Raw genomic sequence first — 27,199 nt, forward strand, 5'->3', positions numbered from 1 at the left:
GGAAGAGTCTGCTTTGCATTTTAATTCCCACTAACAATTTGTTCTACATTAGAAACCATTCCCATGTTGATGTACTACAGGGAGGCATTGTTACTTTCAGTTATTCACTTCCCTATCTTCCACACTGGATGTGTACCTTCCTGGCCAGCTTTCCAGTTTCATTGTTAATCTTCCATAAAATGCAAACTAGTGACGACTGACACGGAATCACTCATAGGGTTTTTGTTAGCCTTGGGTAAGGTGTGAATGACTTCAGCCCGATGGCCTTCACCTTCCAGCAGATATAGGTTGGGTTTGTGTTTCTTGTGCTTTTCACCGTTCTTTTGGTGCTGCAGAAATTTAGAGAGAAGCATGTATTATGTATCCATTTAAAGGAGAGAACTGCTTGGCACTGCAGAGATGCTGTAAGTCTTCCCTAGGGTTTGGATGCTCTCTATTACTGTTTGAGGAACATTACTGCAGCATCAGTGATGCTTCAAGATTTTAGCTTTTATATTTTTTAGATCCTGTACTGCATTAGTATATAACTCTGAACTCCGTATAGGGTGTGAATAAGCTCTCTTCACATTTTGATCAGACAAAACAATCCTTCCAGGCCTGAGATCCAAGGACAACCTCTGGCTCAGACCCTAAAAAGTATAAACAAAAGTGAAGGGGGGGAAAAAGGGACGGGGAGGCAGAGCAAACTGGGGGAATATGCCTTCATTACCTGAAGCTGTTATTGGAAGATTAACTCCTGATACACAGATAAACCAAACTTTTAATTGTCTGAAGGACTCATGACCCTCGTCCATCTTGAGTGTGGCCTCTGCAAGGCTCCTGCACTGTCCAAGGTGTAGCTATTGAAGGCCTTTAATGAATACCTACTTTATTCTCTTAACTCTGTCTAGCCTGTCTTCTAGGTAGCTACTCCATTGTATCATCAACAATTATTTTTACTGCTGGGTAAAGCCAGTGTGAGGCAGCTTTATTTTAAGTGTTTGTAATGGAGTAGGAGTTGATTTAGACTTAAACTCAAGACTAGAACTCCAGCTGGTCTTTTTCAGCAGGCTTCTTTAACATCATCTGGGGATTTTGGGAAAGGGACAGATAGGAATTTCCCTGTCTCTGTTTTGTAGCTGAGTTCTAGGCTTTCTGTTTGTTCTTTAAATGCTGTAATGGATGATGTGCAGGAAGCCCAAGATATGTGGCACTGAACTTTTATTTCTTTTAAAGGCATTATCAGTTTCAACGATGGCTTTTTCAATAGCAATGTTCTTTTCCAGAGGGAAGAACGTAATAGAAAGTATGAAGTATTAGAGCAGATTTAGTGCTGCTCAGAGCGTCCCCTGTTGAATACCTTCCTGTGATTAAAGATCATGTATTTAAAACTAGTAATTTAAATGCAAGTCCTACTGCTCACATTGCCCTTAATACAAGAATTGTGTTTATCCAAAGACAGACTGGAGTGAAGGATGTGAGTGAAAGCTGTGGCAAGGGCCCCTGTCAATGATATCCTTAACTGATCAGGAGAAAGCCCCACTAATTTGTAAGTTTTAAACTCCAAGAGACCCCTTTTCTTCTGTGAAGCTAAAGAACAAGCATCTCTGATCTTTTCCCATGGGTCTTCCCATTGTCTTTTAGTATAGAGGATTAAATAAATCGTGTGCCCAGGGAGTTCAGTATAGTGGTCTGGTGATTTCTGCAGTACTGTATCTCACCAGCAGAGCCTCCAGCATCCAAGCATCCTGCATCCAAGGAAATGCTGCTGCATTTGGCAGTCAGGAGAAGCCACAGAGCACGGTGAATCTGTGACCTAGTAATAGGTCACAGGTTGTTGTCCTCAGCACTTGCTTGTGGGTCAGGGGGATGACAGCAGTGCTGACTGGGATGGATATGCTGGCTCTTGTGGCTTTCTTGGAATAAGTTTTGCGGAGAAAATTGTGTTTCCCAACACTTGCTGTTGAGTACTTCCCCTTGTGAGGGGGAAGTGCCTGTTGCTGGGTCACCACAGCCCTAGTTCACAGAGCTGCCTGCAGAGTGTTTTCAGAGGGCTGTCACTGAAGGGCAGAACTGTGATGTCCAGGGAAAGGTGAGCAGCTCTCAGGAGAGCTCAGAGCCATGAGCCAAGGAACAGGGGAGCTCCCCAACGTCAGTGTGTTAGACCTTTTTCAGCAACAAATCCAAGGGAAACTCTCACACCCAGACAGTCCAAGGTGGGTATTTTCACCCCCAACCAGAACAGGACACAAGGAACATTACAACTTGATCTGTTTCCCAGGACAGAGTTCAGAAAGACAAAGCCAGATTAAAGCAGGAGCCTTAAGGACAGGAGGCCAAGAACTGGTGTTCTCCCTTCAGCCGTTGCTTCTTGTGTTTGTTCTCCAGGGTGGAGTTCAGTAACTTTACTGCTGCACTGAATATGTAGCAAAGTTGGCTTGCTCAGGAGAGATTGTATTGAGCCTTTGTGTCATATTCTGACTCAAAAGGAGTTGTTTAGGGTTGGAGTGGATGTTGAAATACACACTGTCAGTGTGGTGATTTATAAAGCTGTTAAGTGGAACTTCCAGCTCCATGAAGACAGATCCTGCTTGATAAAAAACACAACTTGAAGGCTCCTTGATTTAAAAGTAATAATAATTCATCGTAGAGTCCCTTTTACATGAAACATACATGGTTTAATCCCAGTCAGCAGCTGCTCACTAACTCCTTCCACTTCCCTGCTGGGATGGGAGAAGTCTTAGGAAAAAAGTAAATCCCATGGGTTGAGAAAAGAACAGTTTAATAATTCAAATAAAATATAATAATAATAACAAAACTGTAATGCAAAGAGAGACAATCAAAAAAGAGAGAAACTGAACGATGTGTCAGCTACCAGGGAGACAATAAATAGAAGTATATTGAAAAAACTAAACCCTTAAGAACTCTATCCCAGGACACATAGCAACATTAGTCCACTCCAGTCTGGTCTCAGGGAGAGCAAGTTACTTGTATAGAATTCAACTACTTAAGTGCTTTAGGCACTATGTCTTCTAATAGGGACCCCTCTCCAATTCAGGATGGGAACAGTCTGCTCTCAGAGCAGAAGCAGATCCTTACAGAAACAGATCTTTTCCAGAAAAGATTATTTTTCTGATCCAGGATAGAATTGGAGCTGGAAAAACATCACCAAGAAGCCAGTAGTCAGTCCTGTTATCTTGGCCACAGGTCTCTCCTTCAGCCCACATCCCTGTTCCCATGTGCTGTGAAGTAGTAGCTTCTTAGGTTCTTGTTGGCCATCACATGGATACTGCTTACTGTAGTTTCACATAATTTTGGAAAGGTTCCACTTTTTTTCTCCGGGATAGTTAGATTTTGAGATTCAGTATAATTTTTTTTTTTTTTTTTTTTTTGACAGAATTTTTGTTTTCTGGCCAGCCGCATTTTTACATTCAGAAGTGCAAACCCTTTGCCTTGTTTAAATAAAAGTAAATGAAAACCTTCCAATAGCTTGGCAGCCTTGCAGTCTGTGTCTTGGTTACAATAGGCAGCTTGTGTTCAGTTCAGAAGTTAATGGACATCTGGGGCAGTTTCTAAGTTGCTGTCAGACAGAAAGCTATTTGTGACACTTTGGTCCTGTAGGAAAGGTTTAAATTAAAAAGCAGGGGGAGGGTTCTGTGAATATCTTTTCCCTTAAACAGAGTCTTTGTTTTATTTTGAGCTTCAGTTCTTGCTATTCTTTGTCTGCTTTCCTCTTCTAGGACTTTTTGCAATAAGCAAAAGGAACATAGTTGCAAGCATGCTCAAGACATTGTTAAACATGTAATTTAAAGAGAAAATTAGTATTTTGTTGAATAAATGAGACTACATAAGCTCCTACTTGGGAACTAAAGAGCTCCAAGCTTCTACAGGGCATCTCCTGCCCCAGGCAGAGTAGTTGCTAGAGGAGCTTTTTGCATTAGAGATGCTGAAATGTTTTGATGATGAGCCAAAAGATGGGTGCTCTTTAAATGTTTTCATCCGTTCTGGTGCCAGAGACCTGTTTGCTGGAGGTAAACACAAAAATAGTTTGAATGTGGGGCTGGAGTTTTGTTTTGTTTTGATCTTGTGTTTGAATTGCTGTGTAATTGGCCCTGTGTTGTTGATTTGTGGCTGAAGGTTGCCTGAGGTCTGGACAACCCGTTGAGGAAATTTGGGCTGTTTTTATTATGCTGACCCATGCTGGATGTCTGACTGCCTCCAAAAAAAGCCATTTCTTGGCTGAAGAAGCACCAGCTGTGCAAAAGGTGCAGTTCAGATGTGGAGCTGGTGGATTTGTGCCAGCCTTCACCACTGCCAAAGCTAAAGCACTGAATGACAAATGTGTCACAGTTCAGCCAAACTGTCCTGCCCCCAGCCAAGGCTTTGTAGTCTCATTACACTTAACAAGCTCGTTCATGTTGTGGACAGGTTCAGAGATGCACATGCCTTCTGACAAATCATCAATGAAATGGAAAGATTCTCTGCAGATTGTGGCTCTTCAGTTCTCCTAAAATCAACCACTGCATTCAGGATTCAATCTCTTTTGTGGTGGTAAACAAAAGCAGGACTGGAAATACTTTGAGAAATTGATTTTCAGAGCAGTCTGTCACAAGGGATGAGAATTGGCTCCGTGTAACTGAAACACTTGAGAGAGCTCACACCCAAGAATGATTAAGTAAATTGTTGTAGTGCAGAGATAAGGTATATTTGAACCACGGAAATCTTAGTTTTATCATCATCTTGTTAATGACAGTACAACAAAGTCATTTTACATTCCCTGCAAGTAGGTATTTATCTACCACGTGTAAGATGTCACATCAGGTGTCAAAATCCAAGTTGTGAATTTCCAGGAGGTTTGATTAAAACCAAATTCCCCTTCACCATACTGAAAGTTCTGTTTTAGTCTGAACTTGTGTAACAGTGTTTGCATGCAGTGCATTCAAATCTTTAGGTTCAAGTGCTTATGTGGCTTGTGGTGTCCAGGATCACAGTTGCAAAGCATTACTTGAAATGTTTCCAAGAAAACCTGATTCCTACCTGCATGTTCAGTACATTCCTTTTGCCTTTGTTTAGAAGAGGGAAGTAATTAAAGTTGGAAGCATATGAGTAAGAAGGACAAAGTGTTAGTCATAAATGGAGGGGATTTTCCCAGGACAGCATAGGATTGGTCTAAATCTGATCATTTTGTCCAGTCCTTGACAAGTCATTCTTGCTGTTCTCAGATGGAGAATTTTTCCTCAAGAGCTTTATTTAGCAGAGGCACTCCAGGCTGGGAATGCCTGAGGAACATGGTGTTGTCGGCACCTGTAACTAAGCCTCAGCAAAGACAGAAGCAAAAAGGGATTGTCTACTATAAAATGTATGTCCAGCTCTGAAATACAGTAGGGCAGAAATCTTTCTCTTTTGCCCTCTTTATAGCTGTAAATACTTAGTCCTTTCACTGGAGCAGATTAACCAAAAGTGCTTGGGGTAAGTATCTTGGGAAAGCTCTTATTCAGGCCATGTGCTAGCTCCATCAGGATCTGAATACAACTTCATTCAAGCAGATATTCCAATTGGCAGCACTTCTGCCTCTCTGTTAAGAAATGTGTCTCATCCTTCTTCCAGGATTCCAACCTTACAATACACACAGATAACCCAGACCTAACACCATGTTTCCAGAACACCATCCTGGCTTGGATCCCCAGCATTTACCTGTGGAGTGCTTTACCTTTTTACCTTCTCTACCTGAAGCACAACAAACGAGGGTACATCGTGCTGTCCATGCTGAGCAGGTTCAAGACGGTGAGAGCTCTTTGCTGTGCCCCACATGCCAGGTAGACTTCATTTTTATTAGTTCAGCATCCAAGGAAGTGCTGCAGTAGGGTTTAAACTAATTTCCCTCTGATTTATCATATGGAATAGCTTGCTCATAGGAACTAACAGTTTGCATACAGATCTCTGAGGAAGGAAGTCCATCCTAGGAGTCTACCTTTCTCAGCAGAGGGAATAACTGATTGCTCTACCTTGAGCAGTCCCCCTTTGTGAGCCAAAACTGTGCTGCTTTACCCTTAAGTAATTTTTAAACCACTGAAAGCTGCAGAGAAAAGATGTTAAGGTAGGTCTAGTGGGAATTGTATCTCTTTATGCAATTACTTTCACGAGGAAGGCTTTTTCAAGCCACTCTCCCCACGAAATAGCAACGTGATTTTGTCTGCACCTTGTGCTTAAAGGTTTTCTGGTGTCGGCAGCCCCTCAGTCTGTGAGTTGTTGGATCTAATAAAAGCAAGAAAGTTGCTTTCCATAGGCCATTAAATAACTTGGGTTATTTCTGGAGAAAAACACCAGGCTTCTGCTTCAGGGCATGTCTGCCTTTATCTGGATGCTGCCTGTGTTTCCAGTCAAAACTAAATAGGGGGAGAAATCCAGGCAAATACAATAATCTTTCTGCTGGTTGTGATTGGAAATCCCTCAGAAAACAGTTGAGACGAGATCCTTGGATTGAGTGCAGTGGGACAGTTCATCAAGTTGTAGCTGATCAGTGCTATGATTGTGTTTACACAGGTTTGTTTTGCTGGGAATCTGTGAATCAGAATGGGGGGGGGGGGGGGGGGGGGGGGGGGGTTTAGCTCTCTGCTCCTGTAGAGGAGTTTACCAAATGTCATTTCTGTTTGCCTCCTCTCAGCTCTTTGGTGTCCTGCTGTGGTGTGTGAGCTGGGCAGATCTCTTCTACTCCTTCCATGAGCTCCTGCAAAACAGAACTCCTCCACCAGTCTATTTTGTAACTCCACTAGTCGTTGGCATCACTGTGGTTTGTAGCTGTTTTTGTTCACTATGACCAGTATGAATAACGTTTTCTTAGACAGATGAAGGATGAAGAGCCCCTTTGCCTTCATTGCCTTATCTGGACCTCTTTTAACTGCATTATTAGTATTTGTATCACTGAATCAAATTTTGCTACTGAAAAGGCTGGAGTCACAAATCTCTCTCTCTCTCTCTCAAGTAGATTCAGCTTCGTAAATTAAATATTTGTAATATTTGTAAATTAAAATATTTGTAATATTTGTAATGGAGAGATTGTTCTGCCTTCCAGCCTGCTTTCACCTGTTTATCCGGGCTCACAATCCAGGACTGGAGAGAATTTGAGTAGGACTTTGTCTAAATAGAGAGATACAATGGTTTGTGCATTGTTTAGTATAGTGTTGGACTTTGTAAAGCTGTGTCTGTTATGTGGTGGTTGTTCCTCCATTAAGCAAAACAAGTTGGCTTTGGCTAGGATGACAAACAGGCTTGTGGCTGTTGTATGAAAAATAAAGCAGTAAGATTTGCCCTTTAAGTTTAATTCCCTTGGTTAATTTTTTTAAAAAACATAATTTTCTAGACAAGTCAGGATGGTCTGTCTGGATTGGAAAAATGGCAGCTCCTACATTTGTTTAAAATGTTTGTAGCTAATATTTAATTGTTCCCAGCCCTATGTGCAAAGGTTTAAAAATGGAATTCTGAAGTTGAGGCTCTGAAAACACCAAAACAAATTATTTCAGTGTTATTTGCTCCTCTCCTTACATGATGGAGGTTTTGCCATTGACTTCTGTGAAGTCATTATGCAGCTCATTTCAGAGAGGTCCTGCTGTTCTGCTGTCCTCCTAGTCAATGGTGGCTCTAAGAACTGCCAACTGAGAGTGCAAAGAAGGGTGGCACTGGGATGGGGTTGTGTTCATGTGTTCCTGTATTTACTTTTACAGCTTTTAGCCACACTGCTTATCCAGTACGAAAGGCTGAGAGGAATTCAGTCCTCTGGAGTGCTCATTATCTTCTGGTTTTTGTCTGTGCTTTGTGCCGTGGGGCCCTTACGGTCTAAGATCATGACTACAACAGCACAGGTAACAAGCTGTCCTTGTTAGCACTTGGAGAATAGGAAATGTAGCATCCACATCTATGTGAAAAGCATGAATCACCTGAGTTTGGAGTCAGATCTGAGCCCAGGTTTTGCCAAAGAGAGAGAGAGAGAGGAGTTTGGTTCTGTTGTTTTGACTCAGACTTGTGTAACTAGAAGGGAACTGGATGTCTCAGGCAACGCAGATTTTGCTTAGCCCAGGGCTATACTGGTAACCTGATAGACATAAGAGAGCAATACCAACACTGTGTATATGTGAACAGACTCCTGTCTTTTTTTTTTTGTCTGTTTCCCTTTTGCAGCCTTTTGCTTAAATGGAGATGGGTAGTAATCAGAGAGGACACATTTTAGTATGTTAAGTTCCTGTTTTACTTAGGCAGCTTGGCCACATTAGCTCCATGGGCTTCCTTGTGTCAGTGCCTGATGTGCTGAGGACAGCATTTTGACTCCACTGGGGCTGGAAACAGAGAGAAAGTTGGAGGGAAAGAAATCTGGGCTGTTAAGATTCCTGTTTGAAAACATAGCAGGTTCTCCCAAAGTAAGAAACTTGTTAAGTTTTTCACAGAAACATATTTCACTAAGCAGGGCAAGGCAGGTTGCTCCAGTGATTAAATCATCAAAGCCTGGGAGAGAAAAAGAGTGCTTGGAAAACATTAAGATGATCACTTCTCCTCAGTGAAATCAGTGTTGAATCTGTTTGGTAATTTCTTGGTTTTATTCTTGCTTCTTTGTAATATTAGCAGCATTATCCTGTTAGCAAGGATTTTCTTGTAGCAGGCTGTTGTAAATATTCCATCAGAGATTGAATAAAACCTTAACTGAGAGCCTGGGTAGAACTTTGTCAGATAATAGCTGCAATCCAGTGAGACCATTTCAAACACCGCTTAGAGGCAGCTTTATTAAGTGAAAATATTGGACTATCAATGTTGAATCCATAATCATCTTGAAATTTTGGGTACAGAGCCTTAGAACAAGTCTGGGTAACATTTCTCCTACTCTGACTGCCCAGAACCAAATATTCCTTCTTTTCCACTTAGGTTTAAACATTTTAAGTGAACAATGGGACTGTTCAGAACGGCATTAGGGCATGAAAGAGCTGTATAAAGGACATACCCTCACAGCAGGAAGTTTTAGGTAAACTGCAGACTCATGATTAAGAAAGGAAATCTCTCTAGAGCAGATGGAACTCTTATTATGCAATGCAGTGGTTTTTCTGCAGCTTCTTCTGAAAGTATTTGGCACTCACTGCTTTGTCAGTGACAAGATATTAAAGTAAAAGGATGTTCTCTGATCTGGGTTGACAATTCCTATGCTTAAGACATGATCATGCGAGAACCCCCAGAGGTAATTTAAAAGGATATTACGTAGACCTGATTCCAGAGGGTGTCTGCATGCAGTGAAGATGTATAAGCACTTTGAACTTGACATGATTTAATGAAAGCTTGGAGATAAGCATGTTCTTAGGCACTTGTCAGAGTACAAGCATACTTTTGTGAGATAATTCCTGCTGGGAGCTGCTTTGCAGTACTCAACTGTAAAGGAAGAAAGGAATTGCCAAAAGAAGCAGTGAAAAAGTGGGGAGAGAGAGAGTATGGGAAACTTGGAAGTGCAATAAAACAATCATTTACAGTGTTTCTTTTTCCTCTAGGGCCATGTAAATGAAAGGTTCAGGTTTACCACATTTTACATCTACTTTGCTTTGATAATCATTGAGTTGATACTTTCATGTTTTAAAGAGAAGCCTCCATTTTTTTCTCCTGTTAATATAGATGCTGTAAGTATTTTTTCACTTTGTTTTATTTGGATTTTAAAGACTATATGATGTTTTGAGAATTCCACTGAGAGTACTTGTCATTGAAAGCAGCTTTGGATTGTTATAGAGATGGCAGTATTTAGTGACCCTCTTAAAAAACACTGGGTATGAAGAGTAGTATTGGGGTTTGGAGTCTTTTTCCATTATCTGTGTCATCATAAATGGCTTGAAGCTGTGTAGTGAAAGCAGCTCTCCTGCTTGCTGCTTCACAGCAGTAAATTATATTTATGAGCACTGAAGTGTAATAATAATTATTTCAAGAGGGTTTTTTGAGGATATGGTGCACTACTTGCTTAACATTCATCTCAAATTAGCAAAAGTCTATGAGGTTTGTCTTAATAAATGAGTTCTATATGTGTTGAGAACAGATATGGAAAAACATTAATAACAAAAGATATTAGTAGTGTCACAGGTTAAATTTCTTCTCCAATTCAAAAATAGTCCCTATAATTGGATTTATGTTTGAACCAAGCTGAGAGAGAAGTTGAGCTCATGTCCTAAAATGAACATCTCTGAATCTGTAGAATGACATTTCACTTTATAGGTATGATTTAAAGGCAGTGTATGAAGCAATTTTTGGGTATAAAAGGAGTTCAGTGTGGGAAATGGGAAATGAAAGAAATCAATTTGATGTCTCATTAGGGCATAGGTACGTACATGTAATATACCACATAATATGCCAAAAATTATCAAAATAGACTGTTGTCATGTTAAAGTAATAGTAAATGTCTTGCTTTATTTATTTTCATTTTTCTCCCCATAAATTCATTATAGAATCCATGTCCAGAGTTAAATTCAGGCTTCCTGTCACGATTGACATTTTGGTGGTTTACCAGGTGAGTTTTTTCTTCAAGCTGTTGGACAGCTGACAAACCCAAAACCTGCCTGTGATCTGTATTGCAGTGAGCAGTACAGAGATTTTCCTTCTCTGAGTAGTTGATGTTGGATGCTCTTTTATCCACAGTAGTGTCAGCACTTTGAGCATTTGCCTTTTTAGAAACACAGAGCCCAAACTTTTTCTCTGAAAGGTATGGCAGCAAGAGTATCATGACAAATAGGATGTGCAGCCTGACTGTGCTCAACACATGCAGGAATATAACCTAAACCAAGATGTAGCTCTCTGCTCCACAAGATAAATTGTGGCAGCCTTTCACCTAGCTGAGGGTGCTTTTTTTTTTCTGTTGAGGTTCATGGGTGAATGCTTTTTTGTAAGGACATTTCTGTGCAAAAGGGAAGGTAAACTAGGTTACGTATATAAATTATTGCTGCCAACTGAGGTCGCAGTATCAAAGATGCAAATTTGAGATTGGGCCTGCTACTCCATGATAAAGAAGTGGAACAGCTGTCAAAGGTCATGTTAAGACCCTATTTTTCCACAGCGGTTGAGATCTTCATTCTTCCACCCATGTAATTTTATTGTCCTGGTAACAGCCCTGTAAAGTTCTTTTTAGTGAGAGGATGAGAACTTTCTAAACTTCCAGAATGTTCAGCTTCCCCAGTGAGATTCTTGGCAAATAGGATGTTTGTATCCGTTGACAAAATTCCCTTTACAGTTGAGGAACTGCAGTTTTCAGAAAAATCTGATTTTCCTTTTACTCCAGTGAGCTCCACTTTTGCATTTTGTTCACCTCTGACAGTTATTCCAGATCAACTTTATTATTTTCACTTCTAAAGCTTCACTGTTTCCATTTAACAGCACAATTTCATCCAAATGCTTCTGTTAGTTGTTTTTTTTCTGCAGTAGTGTTTTTTTTCTGAAGTAGTGTTTTCAATAAAATACATGTAATTAGAAATATATTATGTCCTTTTCTTAAGTGCAAACATCAATAAAAGGAACAAAGGGTGATAATTATTCTCCAATCTCCCTTTCTGTGGAGTGTCTTCTTGCTTTTGTTACCTTAATAACAAAAGTCCTAGAGTTACTGGCAATGCTTTAAAACTGAAAATTCTGTTTTCCAAACTTAATTGCACTGTTTTTCTCCATATGTGCAGCATGGCAATTCATGGGTACAAAAGGCCTCTGGAAGAGAAAGATTTGTGGTCACTGAACGATGATGACACTTCAAAAACTATCGTGCAACAACTGAGTAAAGAGTGGGACAGAGAAAAAGCAGAGTGCAAACAGTAAGTAGATTAACAAGTCTGCAAAGTTGAGAGATTGGTCTGAGTCCTTTCAACACTCATAAGTTGCTCATCCATGAAAATGAGCCAACTAAAAATGCACCCGCCACTTCAGCCTTTCCATTCTTCAGTCATTAATAGTTTAGCTTTCTTTTTTTAATATGTCCAGGCAGAGGCAAACAGGAGCCCTGTGGGGCTTGTGTGTCACCAACACACTTTTTAGGTGCTTAAAAACTCCATGGGCAGGTGATGCAACTTCCCATGTGGAGAAGGGCTGAAGATGTGTGAGAAGAAGCTGTTGAGTTGGTTGAGTTGTAGAAAATGAACAATTTTTCACCACTGAGCTGGTAGTTGTCTAACTGCATAATTGCATCCCTCCCAGGTGTGTTGGAGCACAACTTCTGGGCACATAAACCAAGGAGAATTTCTCATCATCTTCATCATGATTTTTTTGGCCTGGCAGTATTTTTAGCCTTAAGGCTCTCAGCAGTGAGCAAGTCTTCACTTCCCAGCAGTAAAGATAAGAAACTCAGAACATGTGAAAGGCAGGAGGGGAAGAGACATCCCACTTTATTGCTGAGACCCTACTGCTGTTGCCTAGAAAACTAGCAGCAAAATTGTCCTAGTATCTGATGGAAATGGGATAAGGGTCATAACTTGCATACAGTTATACACCTGCTTGAGAGGATTTCCTTCTTATTGCATGTTATGTCCTAATCCAATCTTTAAAAATTATCTATTGTGCAACTCTATTGTGCAACTCTATTTTCTTCTCTCGCTGTTTGGTGTCCAAAATGTTTCCAAGCAAATAGATGTGATAATAGTGTGTTTCAAATGAAAAATGTCAATAAGGAGGGGGCCTGTGCTTCCATTTCCTTTCATTGTGGAGATTTCTTCTCCATGTGGAAGCTTTCTTCTGTTCTCTTTTGTGCATGTCCTTGCCAAATTGTAAAGACGCTATTATTTGATAATATTAGGAGAGAATTGTCATTTTCTTGGCAAGGCTAAATATGATGTGGAGAGTTCCATTTTGCAGCTAAAATTTGAAATATTTCCAGAAGTTCACCAGCAGCTGTCCACTAATGCTCTGTGAAGATGTGTTATAGTTCTACTTAAGGGTTTATTTTCAGGGTTTTTTTTCATTGTCTTAGTGTCTCTATTTTTATGGTGTCGAATAATGTGCATGGTCTGGGTTCTGGTCTTTTTGCACAGACATAAATCTCACTCCCTCAGGCTGTTTTATGGTAAGAGCACAGCCATCGTGCAGGAGTGCATGGGGTCCAGGAAAACTTTTACTAGGAAAACAGAAACCATGCCTGGAGTTTTCTCATGGGATTCATTACATTTTGGAAACTATTCATATAAACTAGGGCCAATTGGCAGTGAATTTAGCAATAAATTATGAGTCATATTTAGTTCAGGTAAAATTTTGTGGCAACTGTATTAATGATTCTAAGATAGGGAAAAGAGCAAAAACAAAGCAAATTACTGCACTCCAAATTGCTGTGCTACATGGAACTCCGAAAGCTCTACTTATTCTTCAGTTATAAGTAGATATTTTCTATTACTTCCTGTCATATAACATTAGTGGTAGTTGCTTGAGAGACATTGTAAATACTTTTTTTTCCTTTCAACTCTCATTAAATCTGCTCTGAGCAAGCTTTTATGACATTTAAATGCTGTGTCAATTTATACACATGTTGAAAGTGTGATGAAAAGTGTTTGTGGTGTACATAGTAGTAATTTATTTTTTAAAACTTAATCAGTTGCACCTCTGACATAGCTAACGCTTTAAACTTTTGTGGTAATGATTATCACATATCTGTTGTTCCCAAACCTTTTTTGTATTGCTGCTGTCTTGTGAGTTACTGTTAAATAATTGCTAAGAATTAATTTGTTTCTTGTGAGTTACAGGAGAAACCAGCATGGATTTAAAATGTTACTATAGATAGTAAAGCACACAAAGAGTATTTTTCCTTTCTTTTGCTCTCTTTGCTTATATGGCTGAAGTTTCTACTCCCTCACTTTACTGATAAGTGCAGTTTCTTCTGAGAAAGTTAGAACTATGCTGGATGGAGAAGAGAGAGCTGGAATGCATTTTCTCTCATTTTTAGTTAGCTTCTGATTTTAGAGACTGTCCTTATGAAGACATATTGAAGATGCAGAGCCATATCAGCACCAAAACATATGTGTATTTTCCCATGAGATAAATCAGTACCTATTATCTGCCCTGCTATAAATAATGGCAACCAGACACATGCTTTTTGCTTTGATTAAAAGCTGGGTGTGAGCAGTCCCACACACTGCCGAAAACCTGACCTCACCTAACTACAGGTAGTAAACACTAAAAGTGCATTTTCTCCCTTTGGGACTCTTAGCTGCAAGAGAACCATTGCTTTGCTATAGCTCAGTGTAATAAACATTTTTAATAGCAAAAATTAAGGGGCAAGTAGTCTTGTTTCTTCAAATCTTTCAATGAGTTTAACAGTCTGGTTGCCAGAAAAACAAGGCTTTTCTCATAAACTCTCCAGGTTTGATCTGGAAGACAAAGACAACACTGTTCGTTCTTGTCTGGGGGGAAAAAAATAAATTGACTGGTTTAGGTTCTCCCCCTGCCCTCTAGCTTTATTGCAAAGATGTTGGGATTTGCAAATGGCTTTTTCTGAAAGGATGTGGACAAGTTTATACATGTGGACTGTTAGCCTCAATGATCACAGTGAATGCTCACAGGCTGTTGGAATTATTCGACTCTGCAGCTAGCCAGCTCCAAAAAATCTGCACAGTCTTTATAAAAAATTCATAAATTCAACCTGACTTGGTAGTACTTACAAGTTATTTTTCAAATGCCTTGTGGTAAATATTCACTGTTTCTAGGGTGTCTTTTCCATCTGTTTTTTCTTGTAGAGCTTATGTGCCCCAGATTAATTTCATTCTCCCTGTTCCACCTGGACTTAACTTTCCTGTCTGACATTCAGGAAATTTTTCATTAGTCGCATAGCCCCCAGGAAACAATATCAATTTGATATTTTCTGGTAGAAGAGTTGCCAGGCTGATGTTTGAGAGCAATTCATGGAGGAAATAATTTCCCAGAGCCTACCCTTTGTTGATGGGCAACAGAAGTCAGGCACCTAAACCCCAAAGGGGCTTCTACAAAACCTGCCTGGAGCCCTCAAGAGAAGTTTAGGCATATTGGGCCCATTTTTCATCAGTCAGTCTAAAAGAGTACTCGTGAAAGAATCACTTTTGTTAGCTTATTTGGCAGTGGGAGAGCGGCAAAAAGTACAAAAGGAATCCTAGAATCCTGGAATCATTAAGGTTGGAAAAAACCCCTACAATTATTGACTCCAATGGTTAACAAAATGGTTGCAGATAAACAGGGTTTAAATGCCTCAATTGTCAACTGAATAAAATTTGGGTACCAAAACCCAAGGTTTCTCTCCTGGAATAATCTGAACAGCTGTGGTCCAGATCTTGAGGATGGCCCAGTTTTGAAGGTGCTGTGGTTCCTACTCAATTTCAAGTTTCCAGAAATGCAAAACTTTGTATTTTGAGAGTACTGTGCCTGTTGCAATGGCTGTCACCCCAGGGGGATTAATTCTGCTTCTCTGGAAGCAGCTGTGTGATCAATAAGGGTACAGGTTTAGCACAACTACTGATTGAACAAGAACACAGGCTCAGAAGGAGTAGGTGAGGGTGCCTTGTGTGGGATGTCCATAGCACTTCTTTGAGGATTCCTATACAAGAAATTGGAGATCCAAAGTCAATTCTGTCCTCTAAGGAAGTCCAGCTTTCCTCTCCTCCTCCTTTGGGTCTCGTTCTCATGTCATGGTGATTGATTTTGTGGCCTATGGATTGCACCCCCCTAAGTACTGCAGAAAAAAAAAGAAAATAAGACTCAATTGCACAAGAGTGGCTGATCCTGAGCATACCTTGATGGTGCTGGAAGTCTTGCTGTTGGTCAGTAGCAGAGGAGGGTGCAGAATTTGGGGTGTTCCCCCAGTGCTGTTCACACAGGACAGTGCCATTCTCATTGTCAGTTGTCTCGTGTAATTTGTTTTGTTTCCCTAGGAAAGAGGATGTGTCGTACATGAGGAAATCAACCCATGTACAGAATCATGCTGGTGGCAGCCCAGAGGAAGCAGAAGTCCTGATCAGAGACAAAAAGCACAATAGGAAACCTTCCTTTCTCAAGGCTTTGTTGAGGACCTTTGGGCCATACTTCTTAATTGGCTCCTTCTTCAAGTTGATACAAGACCTACTCTCTTTTGTCAACCCTCAGCTATTAAGGTAGGTTTACTCTGTGAGTAGTTTCTATGTGTGATCCCTGTGGTTGCTTGGCTTTGGCACAGGGCAATTGTTTTTGAAATAAAGAGTTAGTTTCCCTCACAGTGCCACATGTGTATGCTCCCTCACCTTCCCCCTGCAATGCCGTGAGACATGAGTTCTTTGTTGTGGACTCAGCTGTAAATTGGACAAGCTTCACTGAAATGCTCCAGTTGTAAATCTCCCATCGCTGTGGGCAGCTTTGACTTAGAAATTACATGTCGCTGTGTGATCCAGTCCAAAGCAATTTCTCCCCATTTCTAAAGGATTAGCTGTGAAATCAAAGTGAAGCATTGCTGGCTGGATCCAGTGGTCTCTGAATATCTGATATCCTCATATGTGGATGGTGGTTGCAGCTGTGGTGTGACTTGATGTGCAGATGTTGTCTGATGCTCCAGTATGTAGTGCTCTGGCCAGACTGCTGTCATCTGGGAAAGGTTTTGGGTCGTTTAGATGAGTTCATATGCTCTTAGTTGTGTTCAGCAACGAGAATGTGAGAGGCACAGTTGCAGTGAATTTCCATGTGAAAGAAAATTATAGTTCTATTAAAAAAAAAAAAAAACAGAGGAAGTGGTTATGAAAAAAGTGGTCTGTTCTCAAATTCTCTTTGTATGAGGAACACCTCTACCTTCCATCTCCAGGGGGGCCAGTTGCTCAGCCTGATCCATAAAGGAATTTGCACAGTCCCTGCATTTTTTTCTTTATTAGTATTTTTCTTAAAGTGAGGAATTCAGCAGAAAATCATTAGCTAGGAAGAAAGCAATAGTGGAATTACCAGCATTTCTACCTAACAATTATTAATAGAAAAGCACAAAGTCCTATTAATGCCTGAGGGAGGAATGGAACTTGGGTGGAGGTCACAGGTGGATGTAGGGAAAGGGAGAAGAGAAGGCTCTGCTCCTATTTGAGTATCTCTTAAAAATAACCCGCATTCTGAGATCATGTTGTTCTGTGGGTGGTTTATGATATACCCAAAAATTTGCTAAAAAGAGGGTCTGATCAAGTATGGTGACATTTAGTAGCAGACAGTCTGTCTTCTCCCAGAGCCCCTGCTGAAGAGGAGGCTGCTGGCTGCCTCCTGAGAACACATTAAGTGTAACATATTCTGGGAATTTCTCAAATTTGCATGAATTCCTGAATACGTTTCAGTGATATCTCAAGGCATATTATGGTGAATTCCTTCTCAAGTCTAAATTCCTGCAGTCTGGGAAAATGCCCTTCTGATAGTAGGGGAAGATGAAAAAGCAATGGCTCTCTGGCAGACTGCATGTAAGATAGTTTCATGTTTCTAAAAAGATTGGTGGATCCCTGGGACTACTGAGAAGAGGTTTTCCCTGAAGCTGTTCCCTTTTGCAGAATGAATGAATGGAGCAGTGCAGAAATAAGATTTCTCTGGACTGAAAAAAGAAAGATGTAGCAACCTCATGCTTCTACTACAAAGCTTTGGTTGCCTGATTTGTAGTTTCCAGGTGTGACTGTGGTCACAAGGGTTTTCAGGATGAAGAAGAGACGAGAATGTTGACTCTATGATCAGAAGGTTTGATTTATTATTTTATGATATATGTTACATTAAGACTATACTAAAAAGCAATAGAAAGGAAAAGGTTTCTTCAGAAGCTAGCTAAGCTAAAAATAGACAAGAATGAATAACAAAGATCTGTGTCTCAGACAGAGCAAGAGCTAGCTCTGCCATGAGTAGTCAAGAAATTTAAACACTTACAGGAGACCAATCACGAGTCTACCTGTTGCATTCCACAGCAGCAGATAACTATTGTTTACTTTTGGTTGCTGAAACTGCAGCTTCTCACAAGGAAAAATCCTAAGAAAGGATTTTTCATGAAAGATGTCTGTGACATCCAGGTCCATTTTTCTCCTGCTGATTGTTTGAACTATGGAGCAAAATCTCTTTTTCTCTTATATTTTGACAGTTCGGTATTCTGATCAGCAGACTGAAAACACAAACATGATTTTTGAGAGCACTGCACATTGCCATGTGTCACTCTGCTTGTTTGCTGTGTGCCAGTGTGCAGCTCTAGCAATGAGAGCAGCTGAGAGGAGTAAAAAAGGACTTACCAATAAAAGCTGCTATAGCCATCTTAATGGTACCATTTTACAAAAAACAGTAGGAGTGAAGGACTCTTTATGCATCCATCCAGGAGGATGTCTTTTAATTTAGCACTTTTTTTTTTGTGGGAAAACACCCCAGGCAGAAGCACTCAGGCTGCTTGAAGATGATTTGGGTAAGAAGCTGGTTTTGCCTGCCCTGCTGCACTGCCTTATTCTGTCCTATCATTCACCTCTTGCCCTGGGGGCCTCCCTAACAGAGCTCAGACAGTGCACTGTGTGTTTAAACCCTGAATCTCAGGGGAAACCAAGAGTTTCTCTTCATATTTCATTTTCAGGCTCATTTACAAATGGACTTTGTCACTGGCAGAGCTGCAGGTTTTGCTGTTGGATCTTTGCAATATTGTTGGACTGAAATCATAACTCAACCTATGTCCTGGAGAGCTGTTTGCTTTTTGTTGTTAGGGAGAGGATGTGGCAGGATGCTGTAGTTGGGAGAAGCTGTGTTATGTCCCATTAAATTTGATGCATGGTTTTTAAATTTTTGTTTCTTTTTCCTTTTCCTTCCTTACTCTGCTGACAAACAGTGTATTAATCGGCTTCATTAAGAACAAAGATGCCCCAGCCTGGTGGGGATTTTTGATTGCAGCTCTGATGTTTATCTGCGCTGTGCTGCAGACACTCGTCCTTCACCAGCACTTCCAGTACTGCATTGTTACTGGGATGAGGCTAAGGACTGGGATCACTGGGGTGATATACCGAAAGGTAAGGCTGGAAGCATTTTGTGGGCTAGAATACCAGCCAGGCAAGTGTGCTCAGTTCTCACATATTTAGGGAAGGTTAGGCATGTTGGAGAGGAGTAGCCTCCTGGAATATAAAAGATTGGGGGTTTGGTGAGTTTTTAGGAGTACCTCTTTAATGCTTTACAGAATTTTCCAGTGAGCAGTAGTGTAATATGGGTGTTCTGCTAGGTTACTAGACATACCAATACTAGTTCACTTTAAATGCAGGAAGAAGAGAGACTTAGATTAGATGTAAGGAAGAAATTCTTCCATGTGAGGGTGGGGAGGATCTGGCACAGGGTGCCCAGAGGAGCTATGGCTACTCCATTCCTGTAAGTGTCTAAGGCCAGGTTGGATGGGGCTTGGAGCGACCTGGGATAGGGGAAGTTGTCCCTGCCCATTGAAGAGGGGTTGGAACTTTAAATTTCCTTTCCACCCAAACCATTCCACAGTTTGGAAGAGGGATCTAGGAGAAGAACATGTTTATGCTATGAGTCGATCAGACGCAATGAGATTTTCTTCAGATTGCTATGCGCTGCTTAAGCTGGAGATGCTCATAAGCAAAACCATTTCATGAGCTCTTGTTCCTTGGAGATCAGGAATGGATATAGGTGAATTATTTTATTCTTTTTGGAGAAGCACATTATTCTTGGACAGTGTCATTTTGCTAATAATTGAGGATTTGTTCTCCATGTGTATCAAGATTGTGAATGCATTGACACTCTCTCCCTTGTCAGTCCTTAGTGATCACAAACTCAGCAAAGCGCTCATCTACTGTTGGAGAAATTGTCAACCTAATGTCAGTGGATGCCCAACGTTTCATGGACCTGATGACTTTCCTGAACATGTTGTGGTCTGCACCACTCCAGATATTTCTAGCTTTGTATTTCCTCTGGCAGGTACAGACATTGTCACAATTCATCTAAATAATGTGCAGGCTTTTTCTTTTTCTTTTTTCTTTTTTTTTTTTTTTTTTTTTTTGTCACTTTGACGTGCCACTGTGTTTTTTACCAACTTAAAGTGTTCAGTCCTGTAGTAAAAGGGTGCTGTACAGCCTCACTTAATGTCTTAATTATTTTGTTCCACTGATAGGCCAGATGGGCATTTGAAACAGAATGTTTCCTTTGTCTTTCTCCCGTCCTTACTCGTGTTTGATGGGCTCAGTCTTGGACTCTTGTTCCCAGTAGTTGATACAAATGAGAGCTTGAGGGTAGTGGTTTAGAGACCAAACCAAACAAAAACCTGGATGTAGGAAATATCATGTATAGAGATTATATCCTGCTACATAAAGAAGTTTTGTGCAAGTCAATGTGAGACAAATCTCACCTGGAAAAACCATAATTTTTCATTTGCTACATTGTGACATCGTTTCAGGTTTATTCCAGGTTCAGTTTGAACACTGGCTTTCAGACTTGGTTTTGCGCAATTAATGTCTTTTACTGCATAAAACAGTAGCACCAACTTAACTATATTGATTACAACTCAAAAGTCATTAAATTGCAGCAGCTCTGAATTACTTCTCTGCTGGAAGCTGAGCTCTGGTTACCAGCAGTTTGTATGCTTGTAGTCACACTGAGGTACTGGGTTAATTCCATAATTACAGTTCCCTTGGTCAGAGAAAAATCCAGAGAAAAGTTCCTATCACCGATACAACAACAACAATAATAATAGTTATTATTGTTATTTTTATTGTTATTATTATCATTTTTATTCAAAGTGGTCCCTTATTTTTCTGTCTCCTCTTCACAGTTGCTCTGTGGAATCACAACACTTCACTGGGATAAGTTCAACTTGTCAACATTGATTTCTGTTTCTATCACTTATTGTTGTTTTAGTGCTGACTGTAGTGCTGACACTTGGGTACAACAACTTACTCTTTCTTTTTAAATCAAGACTTTAGGGCCTTCTGTGCTGGCTGGAGTTGCTGTGATGGTCTTACTTATCCCATTTAACTCTGCAATAGCAATAAAAACCAGAGCATTCCAGGTAACGTAGCAGCAGAGGAGGTAATGTTACATGAGTTGGCAGCTGTGCTATGAGAAATGAAGACATCTGGGGTTGTTAATAAGATGTCATTTGCAACAATTTACTTATGAGTAAGAATGTACTGATATATTAATAACTGTATCATGTTAGATAATTTTTCCATAGTGAATTGAATGCAATTTAAGGGAAAAAAGCCTTCTGTCATTGAGCCAGTGGCTTCTTCATACCTCTGGAGCAAGCAGCTTTTGGGATTAGCAAGAGGTTTCTTTGTCTCCATATCCCTTCATCTGGTATCTTCCTCTAGGACTATCTAGAGTAAGGCATATGAATGCTGTTCTTTAAGCTGCAAATGAATGTTTTCAGAGGTGGCAGCTAAAACCTGACAGTTTGAGTTTTATGCTAAAAACCAGTGTTGATGTTCACTGCTGCTTAGCTGGGCCAAATTTCATTTACTATCTTAAGGGAAAATGATCCTTTATTCCTTTCTTTGTAGCCTAGTTCTCTCTAGTCATGGAAAGCTAAAAAAATACCAATATAACAGTGCCCTCTGGCTTTGTGCTAGAAAAAAAATCTAATAATTGGCTTCTGCTATGCAGCCTATCAGACTGTTTGGAAGATTAAAAAAGAAATTAAAAGTCAATCTGTTGGTGTAAAAAAAGGTAAGAGTTGGATATAAATTAGGACTTTTAAGCACAGCCTTAGCAACAGTGATATTATTATATGCCTTAAAAAGACATACAGGCATCTCTTGGATTACATGTTAGTAATAACAGTCCTTTTCTCCCTTGCCCATTATAAGATGCATAACTTGCTGTGCATATGTGTGTGAATTTTGTCTATAAATTTGAGCAGGGATGTTTTTATTTTAATAACTGAATGAAAGACTGTATTTTAGTACATAGGAAAAAAAAACCCTAGAAGTAGCCACAATTTTCAAGGGATAAGAAATAAAATGTGCAAACAAGGAAGAAAAAAATCTGAAGAAGTCAAAGGAAATGATAGGATAGTATTTTTGTGAAGTGGCTGAATCTTTCTTTAGGATGGTTTAAAAATGTAGCTCTTAAGAGTTAAAATGAGCGGAAGGCTTTTATACTCTGCTTTCCAGTCACTTCCTTTGATTTCTCATGTCTCTGGAGGTAGACTAACTTGCACAATAAGTTCATAACGGTGTGGCTTTCTGTAATTACCTTTTGCATCCTCTTCAGAAATAGCCTGAGGGCCGTGACAGCTGTGAGACATATGTTGAAAACTCTCCTGTAGTCCTGACTGTGACTCTGTCTCCTGTGTTTACCAATAACCCAGGTGGAACAAATGCGATACAAAGACTCCCGCATTAAATTAATGAACGAGATCCTGGGTGGCATCAAGGTGCTGAAGCTCTATGCTTGGGAACCATCCTTTTCAGAAAAGGTCCTGGAGATACGGAAGAATGAGCTGAAAGTTTTGAAAAAATCTGCCTATCTCAACTCTTTGTCCACCTTTGCCTGGATCAGCGCACCCTTCCTGGTAAATTAAATTTTCATGGCTCTCTAAGCTGTACAAGTATACCCTTGAAGGATAAGCCTGAGGCTTTCTGCTTGCTAATGTACATAGAAATAAAATGTAAAGTTTTTGAAGAAATTATTCGCATGCTTTGATACAGAGTTCCCTGTTCTCGAAAGCCCTTTTGTTAATCAGTATTAAAGTATTTTGTGATAAAGCCTGCCAGTGAAAGCTGGGAATAGCTGTCACAGGAGAATTTCCAACCACTTCAAAGTATTTCCCATAACAAATTAAAACTAGAATTTGAAACCTCAGAGAGATCCATGAATAGCAAAATAGCAAAAGAAACTTTAATTGAGTCAGTCAGGACAACATCTGTCTTTAGCTCTCATTTCTACCTTCATGTTGCAGTGCTCTGCTTGTTTTAGTGAGAGAGGGAGTTGTTAAATTATTCTACAGCTCAAAAAAGATTTAATGTGAAAACTGAAGCCCAAATGATAATGTTACCGACTCTGAAATGCATTTTCCTCAATTTTGTCTTTTCCTCTATTTTCTACTTCAGTGGACTGTGATCCCTTTTGCAGAAAGGGTTTTGGTGAATAAAACCATTCAGATAAGTCCGTGGTCAAAACTATTCCCAGCCAATTTTTCTCGAGATCTAAGGCCCAACCCTGCAGGAATGATCTGATCAGCCTGGAGATCTGATCAAGCCCCTTTCATAGTTCCTTAAAGTCATTGCACTTCCTTCAGTGCACATTCCTCTTCCTGCTCATTGTGAGTTTGCTGCACAGGATGATCCTTCCACAGTGGATGGCCCCTGTTATACAGCAAGCCAGCAAAGAACTTGGATTTCACTTCCTTTTCTACTGATTAGTGAATCTCGTTTGCTTAGCCTGCAGTTGACAATGGGAAAATTTGCTTGGGTGGAGCTGGAAGAAACCACAACCCGATAGAAGCTTTTCCTTTTTATTTACCCGAGTCCTGTAGTTCACCTCTTGAAACTCTTAGTTCAACTGAACGTAGCCACTAGAAACCTGTCAGGTCTTTTATTTTGTGTACCCTTTTTCTGTACCTACTTGTCCATAGAACTTGAGATTTTTAAAGCATGTTGAAAAGGTCAGAAACAAGAAATTTTCCCAGTTTTGTGGTTGGTACTTTTATTTCCAAGATGCCTGGTATATTCTGACATTTTAAAAGTACTCAATCCTGATAGGCATCTTGCAGTAAACTCCCTTTCTGGCTTTCAGGTAGCACTAACAACATTTGCTGTGTATGTCTCTGTGGATGAGAAGAACATCCTGGATGCAGAAAAGGCTTTTGTCTCTCTGTCCTTGTTCAATATCTTGAAGTTTCCCCTCAATATGCTTCCACAAGTCATTAGCAACATTGCACAGGTAAGGAGGGCCTGGAGCACAGGTTGTTCTGAAAAATTTGAACTGAAAGAACATATCCTTGATTTCTGGAATGCAGAGATCCCTTGCATCTTCCTGTTTTAGCGCTTTTCCTTTTAATATCCTTTCCTGCTCTTCTGCATTGGAAAGCCTGACATCATCTAAGTGAGCCTGTGTGAATTTTGCTTTGCTCAGATAAACTCAGCTTGGTGTGAGAAATTTCACAGTTAAAAGCTTGAATCTCAGCATAAGACTCATTGCAGGGGAAGAATGACTCACTGTTCAGGAAGCCCATGGGGGGAAGCTCAAGGCACTGTGCATGCTTTCTTTTTCAGTAGTAAGAGCGTTAAGTCCTCATTAAAAGAATGATGAAATAATGCCACATTCTTTTCCTAGACAAGTGTTTCCCTAAAGAGAATTCAGCAGTTCCTGAGCCATGATGAACTTAATCCAAATTGTGTGGAAAAAAAAGTGATTGCACCAGGTAAAGATGTTGATATTTTTCTTAGCTATGCAAATGCAGCAGACTTATCTCTCTTGGACTGGTTGAGCTAGGAAAAAAAGCCAAAAAGAAAATAACAATGTTAATCTTGAGTTTTAAAAAAGGGAAGAAGCTGGTGCTCTGAAAGTGTTTGGTGTTCAGGCTGTGTGGAAATCAGAAAAGTTTCTGGCCATAGTTCTGAGCTGGTTGGGCCTGAGTTTGCATCTGCAATGTACCAGATGCTAACAGCGCTGAATATGGAATGCATCTGCTGACTATGGGCAGCAAGACTTGTTCAAACCTTTCACACTGCACAAATGCTCAAGAGCTTTGTGAACAGTTTTGATTACTTCTGTTCAAAACAGAAGTAGCCCTAAACAGTTGAGCAAGCCAGGTGTGGCAAGCAAAATACTGCAGAGTGCCAAAGTTAATCTGATAAATCAAAGTAAACATCATGCAGTGATCTCCTACTGATTTGAAAAGAGTTTCTGAAGTAAAGTTGGGGTGATGCTGAACAGCACATGTTGGGAGCAGCCCCACCAGGGCAGGGTGAAGCAGGGCATCTTTTCAGCTCCCTAGATCTGGCAGGTCACAGTCTATAGCTGAAGCAACAGTCAGTTATTTTCACTCTGAAGAAGCCTGTGCTTCCCATGCCAGCAGAAAAGGGAAGTGCAGTGTGTGTAAATAAAGATCCCTCTGTCAGCCTGTTCTCAGTTGTGCTGTTATGAGTAACACATTTCCTGCCTCTCTTGTTGTTGTGTTTTTGCCACACAGGCAATGCCATCAGTGTAAGAAATGCGACATTCAGCTGGGGAAAGGAGCTTAAGCCAACACTGAAAGAGTAAGATTTCTTTGTGCAGTTGCAATACAATATTTACCTGGTCTCTGGCTCTTGGGAGGTCTGTTTGAAAGGTGTCTGGTAAAAACTATGCATCACATGTCAGCATTTCTTCGCCTTTAAAACATGGAGCTCGTGCCTCGTGGTCTTTAAGCTTTATAGAACAGGGCTTTAAGGCTTTAACTTCACAGGAACCAGCATAAAATAGTTACCTATTGAAAGACAGGCTCCATAAATTTCTTAAATAGGCATTTTTTAACTGAAGCATTGTATAAATTAGATTGATCTGATGGATTTTGAGGGCAGTTAGGATGTTCTGTGTTGGGACCAAGGTGTCCCAGCAGTGGTCTGTTACTTGAAGAGGCTTGTGGCAGATTCATCTCTGTGGCAGTGGAAAAGCCATCTTTAGACCATGGGGGTGAATGTTTTGCACATTTGCCTCCTTAAATGAACAGAAAGAAAATTTGCCTGGAAGCATATATACCTTTTGTTATGCATAAGGATATATGTAAATAGAAGTTTGGCTGGATTTCACCAGTGAAAAGCGCTTTGGCCGCAAAGAGACTGTGTCTCTTTGTCAGTCATTTTTGTATCAGTTTACCTTCAGGGCCTAAAGTAGTACCTTTAAGAACACAGTAGGGAAAACAGTAAAGGATTTTAATTGGGGAAGTCCTGTTTTTCTTGTGTCATTGTGAATCCTATTTACCAGCACAGGAAATACAGTTCTGAAGTGGTTTGAACATTTTTAGATGGGACATATTCACTCACTACTTTTATACATTTGCTTTTGGTTTTAAAATCAAACCCCAAAATACTTCTGGAAGATTGTCTGTTTTCAAAATGCTTATTAACTTAATTTGACTTGCTGATGGATTGATACAACACAGCAAAGAGTCTTAGAAGGCTTGTTAACAATCCTACTGCTTTAGCAACCAGCAAGATATATTATGCTGGGTTTTCATTTGCTCCTCAAGTTATGGTTACAGTTGATTGCATGCAAGAAAGAGAGGAGAAAACCAGTGACCAAACTTTGCTTATTATATCCAGTCAGGCTGTGACTGTGTATTTCAGCCCTGGTTTAAACACCGCTGATGTCTTTAGTAAACTAATGTTCAATTAATTTCGAGCTTATTTCCTCCACAGTATAAATATGTTGATCCCCAGTGGTTCTTTGGTTGCCATTGTTGGCCATGTTGGCTGTGGGAAGTCTTCTCTGGTGTCTGCTCTCCTGGGTGAAATGGAAAAGCTGGAAGGAGAAGTGGCTGTGAAGGTTGGTGGTTTTTTATGAAACCATTTAATGATGGTAGGGAAATGTGCTGCTTATGCCTGCCCTTGCCTAGAATGCACCTCAGGCTCCAGAGGGAATTCTAATTGCTCCTCTGGCAGCTTGTCTGCATGTTTGAGTTTTGCCCAGTTTTATATGAAGTTAGTTTCCTGATTTGATCAATGATACATGAGCAGTTAGCGCACATATACATATAATGTGAATGTATAGGAACCATATACATGCTGAAGATCTTACTCAGAGTACGAATTCATGCTTGTTATGAGTCAGAGATTTTCTCTCTCCTTTTTCTAGGGTTCTGTTGCTTATGTGCCTCAACAAGCCTGGATCCAGAATGCCACGCTGAAAGATAACATTTTGTTTGGCCAAGCTCCTAATGAGGAAAAATACCAAGATGCCCTGGAGGCCTGTGCTTTAAAAACTGATCTAGAAGTGCTGCCAGGAGGAGATCAAACTGAGATAGGAGAGAAGGTAATTTTTTTTAGGTAGATTTTTATTTTCAAGTCAGACCTGCCTGGTGATTCCTGTTCTAGCTAAGGAGAGAACACTGTAAAGTCAGCACTTTGTTTGATTTGATCTTCACAATGGCATCCCTGCTACAATCAACACCAAAACATGCAGGGCAGTTGTCCAGAAAGCACTTGACTTGAATGTTTTCTTAATTTCAGGCTTGTGTGTGTGTTGTGGTGCAGAATTACACGTCCAGCCCTGGAAGACCAGAGTGCCCTCTATTTGTCATGAATTGTAAAGGTGCATCTGTCCAGAATCACTGAAGGCCTTC

The 27,199-nt window shown here is 40.3% G+C and overlaps 1 protein-coding gene across 3 annotated transcripts in view; it reads left to right on the forward strand.

The window, feature by feature from the left end:
• Window positions 1-27,199, forward strand: part of ABCC3 (ATP binding cassette subfamily C member 3) — a 47,647-nt gene that overhangs the window by 7,154 nt on the left and 13,294 nt on the right. For all 3 annotated transcript variants that reach the window (XR_013184726.1, XM_077188295.1, XM_077188296.1), the window contains exons 2-17: window positions 5,587-5,763; window positions 6,644-6,769; window positions 7,701-7,838; window positions 9,501-9,626; window positions 10,440-10,501; window positions 11,658-11,789; window positions 15,855-16,073; window positions 18,761-18,938; window positions 19,693-19,854; window positions 20,849-20,941; window positions 22,244-22,447; window positions 23,671-23,817; window positions 24,211-24,298; window positions 25,070-25,136; window positions 26,277-26,403; window positions 26,713-26,889. Coding sequence is in view for 2 of the 3 variants with exons in the window: in XM_077188295.1 (XP_077044410.1) it covers window positions 5,587-5,763; window positions 6,644-6,769; window positions 7,701-7,838; window positions 9,501-9,626; window positions 10,440-10,501; window positions 11,658-11,789; window positions 15,855-16,073; window positions 18,761-18,938; window positions 19,693-19,854; window positions 20,849-20,941; window positions 22,244-22,447; window positions 23,671-23,817; window positions 24,211-24,298; window positions 25,070-25,136; window positions 26,277-26,403; window positions 26,713-26,889 (2,223 nt within the window). In the remaining variant the exon portion in view is untranslated. The remainder of the gene's footprint in view (window positions 1-5,586; window positions 5,764-6,643; window positions 6,770-7,700; window positions 7,839-9,500; window positions 9,627-10,439; window positions 10,502-11,657; window positions 11,790-15,854; window positions 16,074-18,760; window positions 18,939-19,692; window positions 19,855-20,848; window positions 20,942-22,243; window positions 22,448-23,670; window positions 23,818-24,210; window positions 24,299-25,069; window positions 25,137-26,276; window positions 26,404-26,712; window positions 26,890-27,199) is intronic.

Source organism: Agelaius phoeniceus, chromosome 19 (genome assembly GCF_051311805.1).
Source record: "Agelaius phoeniceus isolate bAgePho1 chromosome 19, bAgePho1.hap1, whole genome shotgun sequence".
Classification (NCBI taxonomy): Eukaryota; Metazoa; Chordata; class Aves; order Passeriformes; family Icteridae; genus Agelaius; species Agelaius phoeniceus.